General features: G+C 42.0%; 1 protein-coding gene across 9 annotated transcripts in view; it reads right to left on the reverse strand.

Annotated features, from left to right (window-relative positions):
- The window catches only part of PEAK1 (pseudopodium enriched atypical kinase 1), a 298,162-nt gene that overhangs the window by 20,673 nt on the left and 265,374 nt on the right, over positions 1-12,115 (reverse strand). For all 9 annotated transcript variants that reach the window (XM_030814854.1, XM_030814851.1, XM_030814849.1 and 6 more), the window contains one exon: positions 4,362-5,107. In XM_030814854.1, coding sequence (XP_030670714.1) covers positions 4,362-5,107 — 746 coding nt within the window. The remainder of the gene's footprint in view (positions 1-4,361; positions 5,108-12,115) is intronic.

Here is a 12,115-nt window from a genome sequence, read left to right on the forward strand (position 1 = left end):
TCTGATTTCTTTCTCTTGGAATGGGAATGTCTATCCTATGCCTGTTCACAGTTGTATTTTGTAAGCATGTAACTTCTGGTTTCACAAGTTCACAACTGGAGAGCCTCAGGACAAATCATACCTTGAATCTCAACCATATCCGATTTAGATGATATTTAGATGAGACTTTGGACTTTAGACTTTAGAGTTGATGCTGTCATAAATAAGACTTTTGGAGCTGTTTGGATGTGTTCTGCATGCTATAAGGACAGATATTCTGAGGCAGGATGGGTTAGAGGTAGAGTGCTATGGGCTAAATTATGTGTTCCCCACCACCAATTCGTATGTTGAATCCTTAACCCCCAATGTGAGACAGTACCTACAAAGAGGTAATTAAGGCTAAATGAGGTCATAAGCATAGGGCCCTGATACAATAGAACTGGTGTCCTTATAAGAGATACCAGTGCATAGCCTCTCCCTTGCACTCTCTTCCTTCCTCTCTCCCTCACTCCTTGCCATGTGAGGACACAGAGAGAAGGTGGCTGTCTGTAAACCAGGAAGAAAGCCCTCCCCAGAAAGCAAATAAGCTGGAACCATGATCTTGAATATTTTAGCCTCCAGAAATAGGGAAAATAAATTTCTGTTGTTTAAGTCATATAGCATATGGTGTGTTGTTATGCAACTTGAGCAAACTAAAATAACATACAGTTAGTACTCTATGACTGCAGTGGATTTGGTATTGAAGGAGGAGGGGTGGTATCCTTTGGCTTTCAAATTGCTAAATTCTACCATTGATTTTTTTTTTTTTTTTTTTTTTTGAGACGTTGTTCCACTCTGCTGCCCAGGCTGCAGTGCAGTGCCTCAGCTTACTGCAACCTCCGCCTCCTGGGTTCAAGCAATTCTCATGCCTCAGCCTCCCGAGTAACTGGGATTACAGTTGCCTGCCACAGTGACTGGCTATTTTTTTTTTTTTTTTGTATTTTTAGCAGAGACGGGGTTTTGCCATGTTGGCCAGGCTGGTCTCCATCTCCTGATCTCAGGTGATCCACCTGCCTCAGCCTCCCAAACTGTTGAGATTACAGGCGTGAGCCACCACGCCCAGTCTACCATTGACTTTTTGTTTGCAACATTTTAAAGAACTTTTAGTCTCTTCAAGAGACAGTTACACCCATTAGACTCTTCTAAATTCCCTTAGTATGGGAAGGGAATTTAAGAAGATAAACAGAAAAAGTTGTTTGTGTGGGCCAACTGTTAGTGTCTTTTGCTTATCTCTGCAAAGGCAGGGTTCACAGAGCCCTAATAGTACAATCAACTGGGCACTTCTGGAAATACCACAGGGTCTTAAAAGAGACATTTATATTTAGCATTTAGTGTAAAATATCCTTTTCCAAACCTGCCAACAACTTCTAGTATATAACCACTTGCCACCTGTTCTTTAGAGATTGGTTTTACATCATTATAAACAAAGAAATCAACACCAGACCACTGATTTGGGAAAGAGACAAGATTGCACGGCAATAACACATAAAGTTAGTCAAGCCCTACTTCTCAATTGTTTTGAAAGAACAGATAGTTCAATGTCCCTTTCTGAAACAGGTACTCATCCTGCATTGGTGATTTTGCAGCAATAAGGGCCCAAGATAGATAAGGCACCATAACCTCAATTTATATAACAGCTCTTAAGTGCTATAATCTCAAAATGCCTTTTTAAACTCAATAGTAATGTATTAACTTGAATCCAGATCCCCCTCCTTACAGTTTACCCCTCAGTTTAATTTAAAAAATGTGGGCTGGAGCACAGGGTTACTCTGCCAGTGACATCAGACAGTCAACTGGTGTAGATACTGTAACTGCAGAGGGTAGCTAGTTGTAGGTCTGTTTCAAACATACATTCTGTCTTGATAGACAGGTAAGGCCAATAGTTTACCTTATCCATTAATTTGCTAAGATACCATCTGGTCTTTCTAAGCCAAATTAACATGTAAAAGTCATTTAGATATGTTAATTGGTTTTGAACCAGTGAACAGAATCAGTAAAAAGGGACTATGGGAATGGAGAACACTACCTTAAGTTTACATATAGGGCTTTGTGTTTTTCAAAAGCCTTTCACATGCATTATCTCACTTGGTCCTACACTCACTGTAAATATCTGAAAGAGGAGGAAATTGAGGCTCAAAGATTGTTACTCTCTTAAAGTAACCTAGGGAATAAGCTAGTGGGTAGTGAATGAAATGAACACTTATTAGGGACATTCTGTTTTCTTTTAACCAAACAACAGCTCCATAAGATGGGTGCCAATATTGACAAAGCTACTAAGAGGCAGAACCAGGATCTGAACCCAAATCTTTTGGACTTCAAAGTCCACACTGTATTTATTACATTGATGAAATCTATGGCTTTCTGTTACAGTGAATGTAAATGGGCAAGAATTCTTGATGTCAAGAGTTTAGCTGTCTTGAAGAAGTGAGTTATCTGAAATAAGCAATCTATATGTAAGAAATTGATAAGTGGCACAATGGACAAAATGCAGCTATGGAGTCAGAAATATTTGTGATTAAAACTCAGCTCTGGCCAGGCATGGTGGCTCACGCCTGTAATCGCAGCACTTTGGGAGGCCGAGGTGGGCGGATCACGAGGTCAAGAGATTGAGACCATCTGGCCAAAATGGTGAAACCCCGTCTCTACTAAAAATACAAAAATTAGCTGGGCATGGTGGTGCACACCTATAGTCCCAGCTATTCAGGAGGCTGAGGCAAGAGAATCGCTTGAACCTGGGAGGCAGAGGTTGCAGTGAGCCAAGATCGTGCCACTGCACTCCAGCCCGCCAACAGAGCGAGACTCTGTCTCAAAACAAAACGAAACAAAACAAAACAAAAACAACAACAAAAAACTCAGCTCTACTACTTGCTAGCTGTGTGATCCTAACCAAGTCAGCTTACTTCTTGGAGCTTCATTTTCCTCATATGTCAAATGGAGAAAAAGATCTTAATCTCATAAAGTTGATGTGAAGATTAAATTACATAACAAAAATAAAGTTCCAGGAACGTCAATAAACATTAGTTATCCTCCTCTATAAAAATGTTTCTCTAGGGAGCAAAGGAGTTACAGAGCAGAGGTAGACAAGCATTTCTTAGCTGGTAAAGGGTGAAGTCAGAAACATAAACCAGGTATGGTGGCTCATGCCTGTAATCCCAGCACTTTGGGAGGCCAAGGTGGGAGGATCACTGGAAGCCAGGAGTTTGAGACCAGCCTGGGCAACATAGTGAGACCACCATCTCTACCAAAACCAAAAAAATCAGTCATGTGGTGGCACACACCTGAGGCTGCAATGAGCTATGATCATGCCACTGCACTCCAGCCTAAAAAACAGACAGAAACGTGCAGTGAAAGGTACACAACAGACCTCGTATTTATAGGTAGCCCTTGCAAAAAGCAAAGCTCAAGGGTTACCTACTTTTTTTTTGAGACAGGGTCTCATTTTGTTGCCCAGGCTGGAGTGCAGTGACCCGATCATGGCTCACTTCAGCCCGGACCTCCTGGGCTCAGGTGATCCTCCCACCTCAGCCTCCTGGGTGGCTGGGACTACAGGCATGAGCCACCACATTTGGCTAATTTTTTCTATTTTTTTTGTAGAGACAGGGTTTCACCACATTGCCTAGGCTGGTCTCGAACTCCTGGGCTCAAGCTATCCACCTGCTTCAGGTTCCCAAAGTGCTGCGATTATAGCCATGAACCACCATGCCTGGCCAGGTTACCTACTTTAAAAGGACTTCTTTGGCTGGGCATGGTGGCTCATGCCTGTAATCCCAGCACTTTGGGAGGCCAAGGCGGGAGGATCACCTGAGATCAGGAGTTTGAGACCAGCCTGGCCAACATGGTGAAACTCCATCTCCACTTAAAATATAAAAATTAGCTGGGCATGGTGGCAGGTACCTGTAATCCCAGCTACCCTCGGGAGGCTAAGGCATGATAATTGCTTGAACCTGGGAGGCGGAGGTTGCAGTGAGCCGAGATTGCACCATTGCATTCCACAACGGGCAACAAGAGCGAAACTCCATCTCAAAAAAAAAAAAAAAAAAAAAAAAAAAAAAGACTTCTTTGACTTCTAGAGTTTGGGTTAAGGTACCTCCAAGATCCCACAGAATTCTTGTTTACCTCTATCTTTGCATGCAGTATACTGTTATAATTCTGTTAAGTTACCTATCTGTTTTCTCTAAATAATAAATAAGTCCCCTGCTTAATCTAGTATCTGGTAAGGGGTAGATGCTTAATAATTTGCTGAATGGAGGAACGAAGGAAAGAAAGGAGAAAAGCAGAATGAATCCATCCTAGTAACAATGTACTGGTTAAGACTTAACATGAGATTTATAATATTTTCTTACCTTGACTGCATAGTTATTAAGTGGATCTTTTGCATATGAAGCAGTATAGTAAACCGCATCACCTGCCTCACAACATGGTTTGTCACTGGTTAGCCTGAAGTCTGACCAGCTGTCCACTCCAAAACGGAGCTGGTCTTTCTGCCCAGCCATGAAAAGGTCTTCGCATTTAACAGCCAGTTTCTTCAAGGCATCTGTATGAAGGCTTCGGATTTTACCCACTACTTCCTCCCGATTCTCAAGTCCTCGATAAAGTGCTTGTCTCTGCGGCTTCTGGATGCCTCTGCCCTGTCTGCAAGAGGGCCCGCGCCGGCTGGAGAGGGATTCCATGCTGTTGGAAAATCTATCCTTAATACTGAGAGTGGTTAAGCTGGAAATGCTGTTTGCTGCTGAGGGGACAGGTCTCTCCTTGCGCAAAGGCCTTTCCAAGGAGTCGTAAGACTCAATGTCCAGTCCTTTGAGTTCATAGCTGATGGAAGAACCAGCACTGCTGGCATCCCAGTTGGGGTCGATATCATAGGTGGGATTAGCCATGACACAAAGACTACTTTCCATGGATTTCTGGAGGTCCTTGGAGATTGGCTCTGTGTTGGCTCTTATGATCATCTTCTTTGGCAGTGGGGGTGGTGTAGGTTGGGAAGCATTGGTTGCTTCTTGGTCTGTTTTCCCTCCAAAGGCGATGGCATCGTCCACAGCTCCCTTGGGCTGTCGTGGCTGCTTGGGAGGTATCATGGCTGCTCTAGATTGCCCTGTATTGTTTTTAAAGCAATAAAAAGAAAAGAGTAAGTAAAGTTTTCAATCTAATTTTATAACTGAAACTTGAGCAGAAATGAGTGAGGTAGCCATGAGAATGTAAGAATAAGTCAACTCTTTAGTTCAAAATGGGAAAAGAGAACAACCAAAGAACAAATACCTAAACATTGAGGTATTGAAGCCTTGGTGGGAACGACAAATATGCATAATGTCTTGGCCCTGTCTAGGAACAAGGCACTGGTTTGGGTGTGAGTTTTGTTTTCAAAAAGGAAACCAGATTCTCCAGTCTTACCCTTCAGAGTGCTATATTCACCACACCAGAATATTAAGGGATGACAGACACTCGAATATACTTGGATTGTGACAGAGTAGAGATGATATAGCATTGTGGATAAAGAAAATACTTGGGAGCATTATTACAAACAGAACTGAAACTAGCAATTGCGACCATGAGACAGGGGCTCAGAAGATACTATTCTGTTCTTTTTATTCCAAAGTTACATCGTATTATATATAGCACTTGTCATGCATATAACATTTTCCAACACATGAATACAATTTCAAAAGCCATGCTATTTATTTTACTATAGAGATGGATTCTGACATTGCTTAAACGGTCTATGTAAAAGATTCCTGTGATTGTGGTAAGGGGAACAGTGTATATGAACAGTCAACTTCTGTTCTGAACACTAATTCCTAAACTCTTATGTGATTCTCTTTTATTTTGGTGGGCATATACATTGTGATTTGAGAGATACTATCTTTCAACATCTTTTATAAGCCCTAGTTAGAGAACCATTCATCTCTGCTTAGTTTCCAGCATTTATGATTAGAAAAAGATAAAACACATGTGTGTTTGAATATACCTTCAGGGCTTATTGTATAACAGAGAGAACACATTATTTTTTAAAGACAGAAAAATATACATGAAACTTCTATAAAGGCTATTAAAAATTAGTCTTGTTATTAAAATGAGGCCTCTACTCAAGATCTCAGAGTTATAAGGCTCTGTTATGGGTTGAATTATATCCCCCAAAAAGGTATGTTGAAGTGCTAACCCCTGGTACCTATGAATGTGACCTGTTGGAAGTCTTTGTAGATTTAATAGTTAAGATGAGGTAATTGGCCGGGCGCGGTGGCTCACGCTTGTAATCCCAGCACTTTGGGAGGCCGAGGCGGGCGGATCGCGAGGTCAGGAGATCGAGACCACGGTGAAACCCCGTCTCTACTAAAAATACAAAAAATTAGCCGGGCGTGGTGGCGGGCGCCTGTAGTCCCAGCTACTCGGAGAGGCTGAGGCAGGAGAATGGCGTGAACCCGGGAGGCGGAGCTTGCAGTGAGCCGAGATCGCGCCACTGCACTCCAGCCTGGGTGACAGAGCAAGACTCCGTCTCAAAAAAAAAAAAAAAAAAAAAAAAAAAAAAAAAAAAAAAAAAAAAAAAGATGAGGTAATTAGGACGGGCCCTAATCCAATATGGCTGATGTCCTTATAAGAAGAGAAAATGCCATGTAAAGACAGGGACAGAGAGGGAAAACACTACATGACATTGGAAGCAGAGTCTAGAGTGACACAGGTGCAGACTAAGGAATACCAAGCATTGATGGCCACTACCAGATGCCAGACAAAGGCAAGAAAGCAATCTACTCACTGTCTCAGAGGGAACACAGCCCTGCTGACACCTTGATTTCAGACTCCTAGCCTCCATAACTGTGAGAGAATATATTTGTGTTGTTTTAAGCCACCCATTTGTGGTACTTTTTTACAGCAGTCCTAGGAAACTCGTACATTCTTCTACTTCATATAGAGTAGAAGGCGCTGGATGGTGCTGAGGATGACAATGAATAGGGGTGGTGGTTTGTTTTGTTAAAATCATGTCCTTGAAGCATGTCAATGGTAAACACCAATATAATCTGGGATTGTAATAGTAAGTGTTGCATATGATAGGGATACGTTCTGAGGGAGTTAGGCAATCTCATCATTACGCAAAAATCATAGAGTGTACTTACACGAACCTAGATGGTACAGCCTACTACACACCTAGGCTATATGGTATAGCCTACTGCTTATAGGCTACAAACCTGTACAACATGGTACTGTACTGAATACTGTGGGCAACTGTAACACAATGCTAACTACTTGATATGGTTTGGCTGTGTCCCCACCAAATCTCATCTTGAATTCCCACATGTTGTGGGAGGGACCCAGTGGGAGGTAATTGAGTCAGCACAGGTCTTTCCCATACTGTTCTTGTGATAGACAAGTCTCAAGAGATCTGAGGGTTTTAAAAAGAGGAGTTCCCCTGCACACGTTCTCTTTCTTTGCCTGCTGCCATCCACATACGATGCGACTTGCTCCTCCTTGCTCTCTGCCATGATTGTGAGGCCTCCCCAGCCACGTGGAACTGTTAAGTCCAGTAAATCTCTTTCTTTTGTAAATTGCCTGGTCTTGTGTATGTCTTTATCAGCAGTATGAAAATGGACGAATACAGTAAATCGGTACCAGTAGAGTGGGGTGTTGCTGAAAAGACACCCGAAAATGTGGAAGCAACTTTGGAACTAGGTAGCAGGCAGAGGTTGGAACAGTGTGGAGGGCTCAGAAGAAGACAGGGAAATGTGGAAAAGTTTGTAACTTCCTAGAGACTTGTTGAATGGCTTTGACAAAAGTGCTGATAGTGATATGAACAATAAGGTCCAGGCTGAGGTGGTCTCAGATGGAGGTAAGGAACTTGTTGTGAACTGGAGCAAAGGTGACTCTTGTTATGTTTTAGCAAACAGACTGGCAGCAATTTGGCCCTGCCCTAGAGATTTGTGGAACTTTGAACTTGAGAGAGATGACTTAGGGTATCTGGCAGAAGAATTTTCTAAGCAGCAAAGCATTCAAGAAGTGACCTAGGTGCTGTTAAAGGCATTCCATTTTATAAGGGAAGCAGAGCATAAAAGTTCAGAAAATTTGGTTTGGTGCAGTGGCTCATGCCTGTAGCACTTTGAGAGGCTGAGGCGGGTGGATCACTTGAGGTCAGGAGTTTGAGACCAGCCTGGCCAACATGGTGAAACCCTGTCTCTACTAAAAATACAAAAATTAGCCGGGTGTGGTGGCAGACACCTGTAGTCCCAGCTACTCAGGAGGCTGAGCCAGGAGAATTACTTGAACCTCAGAGGTGGAGGTTGCAGTGAGCCGGGATCATGCCACTGTACTCCAGTATTGGTGACAGAGTGAGACCCCGTCTCCAAAAAAATAAATAAATGAAAATAAAAATAAAATAAAAATAAGAAAATTTGCAGCCTGTCAATGCGATAGAAAAGAAAATACCATTTTTCTGAGGAGAAATTCAAGCTGGTTGCAGAAATTTGCAGAAATTTGCATAAGTAAGGAGGAGCTGAAGGTTAATCCCCAAGACAATGGGAAATATTTCTCCAGGGCATGTCAACGATCTTCATGGCAGCCCCTCCCATCACAGGCCTGAAGGCCTAGGAGGAAAAAGTAGTTTCGTGGGCCAGGCCCAGGGTCCCCTTGCTGTGTGCAGCCTAGGGACTTGGTGCCCTGTATCTTAACCACTCAAGCCATGGCTGAAAGGGGCCACTGCAGAGCTCAGGTTGTGGCTTCAGAGGGTGCAAGCCCCAAGCCTTGGCAGCTTCCATGTAGCGTTGAGCCTGTGAGTGCACAGAGATCAAGAACTGGGGTTTGGGAACCTCTGCCTAGGTTTCAGAGGATATATGAAAACACCTGGATGCTGAGGCAGAAGTTGGCTGCAGGGGTCAGGCCCTCATGGAGAACCTCTGCTAGGGCAGTGTGAAAGGGAAATGTGGGGTCGGAGCCCCCACACAGAGTCCCTACTGAGGCACTGCCTAGTAGAGCTGTGAGAAGAGGGCCACTGTCCTCCAGATCCCAGAATGGTAGATCTACTGACAGCTTGCACCATGTGTGTGGAAAAGCCACAGACACTCAATGCCAGCCCCTCAAAGCAGCTGGGAGGGAGGCTATACCCTGCAAAGCCACAGGGATGGCACTGCCCCAGACCATGGGAACCCATGTCTTGCATCATCATGACCCGGATGCAAGACATGGAGTCAAGGGAGATCATTTTGGAACTTTAAGATTTGACTGCCCCACTGGATTTCGGACTTGTGTGGGGCCTGTAGCCCCTTTGTTCTGGCCAATTTCTCCCATTTGGAATGGCTGTATTTACCCAATGACCGTACCCCCATTGTATCTAGGAAGTAACTAACTTGCTTTTGATTTTACAGGCTCATGGGTGGAAGGGACTTGCCTTGTCTCGGATGAGACTTTGGACTATGGACTTTTGAATTAATGCTGAAATGAGCTAAGACTTTAGGGGACTGTTGGAAAGGCCTGATAGGTTTTGAAATGTGAGGACATGAGATCTGGGAGGGGCAAGGGGTGGAATGATATGGTTTGGCTGTGTCCCCACCCAAATTTCATCTTGAATTCCCATGTGTTGTGGGAGGGACCTCATGGGACGTAACTGAATCATGGGGGCAGGTCTTCCCCATGCTGTTCTCATGATAGTGAGTAAGTCTCACAAGATCTGACGGTTTTAAAAGAGGAGTTCCCCTGCATAAGCTCTCTCTTTGCCTGCTGCCATTCATGTAAGATGTGACTTGCTCCTCCTTGCCTTCCACCATGATTGTGAGGCCTCCCCAGCCATGTGGAACTGTAAGTCCAATAAACCTCCTTCTTTTGTAAATTGCCCAGTCTTGGGTATGACTTTATCAGCAGCGTGAAAATGGACTAACACACTACTTGTGTATCTAAATGTAGAAAAAGTACAGTAAAAATACAGTATAAGAGATAAAAATGGTATGCTTGTATAGGGCACTTACCATGAAAGGAGACTGCAGGACTGGAAGTAGCCCTGGGTGAGTCACCGAGTGAGTGGTGAGTGAATGTAAAGGCCTTGCATATTATCACCATACACTACTGTAGACTTTATATATACTGTATACTTAAGCTATACTAAATTTATTTAAAAAATTTTCTCCAATAATAAATTAACCTTAGCTTACTTAACTTTTTAACTTTATAAACTTAAATTTTGTTTAACTTTATAAATTTTGTTTAACTTTATAAATTTTGTTTAACTTTTATAATAACACTTAGCTTAAGATACATTGTACACTGTTTCAAAATATATTTTCTTTGGGCCAGGCATGGTGGCTTATGCCTATAATCCCAGCACTTTGGAAGGCCAAGGCGAGTGGATCACTTGAGGCCAGGAGTTTGAGACCAGCCTGGCCAACATGGAAACCCTGTCTCTACTAAAAATACAAAAATTAGCCAGGCATGGTGGCGTATGCCTATAGTCCCAGCTACTCAGGAGGCTGAAGCAGAAGAATCGTTTGAACCTGGGAGGTGGAGGTTGCAGTGAGCTGAGATCATACCACTGCACTCCAGCCTGGGTGACAGAGCGAGACTCTGTCTCAAAAAAAAAAAAAAAAATTGTTTTTTCTTTGTGTCTTTATGCTACAAATCTTTCCCTATTTAAACAAAACTTTTTTTTATAAACTTTTTTGTCAAAAACGAAGACACAAACACACATATTACTAGTCCTAACCCCTTACATGTGAATGTGACCTTATTTGGAAATAAAGTCTTTGTAGATGTAATCAAGTTAAGATGAGGTCATTAGAGTGGGCCCTAATCCAGTATGACTGGTGTCCTTATAAGAAAAAAACACCATGTGAAGACAGTGACAATGATGACAAAGGCCTACACAGGGTCAAGAATATCAATATCACGGTCCTCCACCTCCACATCCTGTCCCAGTGGCAGGTCTTCAGGGGCAGTAACACACATGGAGCTGTCATCTCCTAAGATAACAATGCCTTTTTCTGGTATACCTCCTGAAGGACATGCCTGAGGCTGTTTTACTGTTTTTTTAAAAATAAGTAGGAGTACACTTTAAAATTATGGTAATAGTACAGAAAATGCATAAACCAGTAACACAGTAGTTTATCACCAAGTATTATGTACTATACATAATTGTATGTGCTATACTTTATATGACTGGCAGCGCAGTAGGTTTGTTTACAACAGCATCACCACAAACAGGTGAGTAATGCCTTGCACTATGATGTCACAATGGCTATGTCACTAGGTGACAGCAGTTTTTCAGCTCCATCATAATCCTATGAGACCAGTGTTGTTCGTGCACTCCATTGTTGACCAAAACATCATTATATGGCACATGACTATATCCATTTCCCAAGAACACCACTTTCTTCAAGAATATCTAAGAATTTATATAAGCTACAGCAATATATATTGCAAACTCAAGGACCTCTTTTCTCCACCCATGTCATGTAGTAATATTTTTATAAGGAATAGAATGATATTAAATATAAACAAACAACAACACACATATATATATACATATAATATATATATATAAATTGTGTCTATATATATATATATATTTAGAGGGAGGGAGGGGGAGAGAGAGAGCAAGAAAGTAAGAGAAGAGAAAAAACATGAGAATGCTAAGCTTCAAGATGGTCAGAGCTTTTGTTTTATTCACTGCTGTAATCTCTGTGCCAAAAACAAGGTCTAGATAGAATCAACAATAACAACTTTTTGAATGAAGGAACAAATATTTACTACTGAAAGAGAGAAGGTAGTAAAATTGTACAGATACCTATAATAAGGAAAGAAATTGAATTAGTATTTTAAAAAATTCCCACAAAGAAAAACCCAGGACCAGATGGCTTCACTGATGAATTCTACCAAATGTTTAAAGAAGTATTAATACCAATCCTTTGAAAACTTTTCCAAAAAAAGAACAGGAGGAGGGAATGCTTCCCAACTTAAGTTCAATGGAGCCAATATTACCTGAATACTAAAACTAGACAACGACATAAAAACTAGAGACTAATGTCTTTTATGAATACAGATGTGAAAATCTACACAATATGCTAGCAAACCGAATCCAGCAACATATAAAAAAGGATTATACACCACAACAAGGTGGGATTTATTCCAGGAATGC

Source organism: Nomascus leucogenys, chromosome 6, assembly GCF_006542625.1.
Source record: "Nomascus leucogenys isolate Asia chromosome 6, Asia_NLE_v1, whole genome shotgun sequence".
In the NCBI taxonomy this organism is placed as follows: domain Eukaryota; kingdom Metazoa; phylum Chordata; class Mammalia; order Primates; family Hylobatidae; genus Nomascus; species Nomascus leucogenys.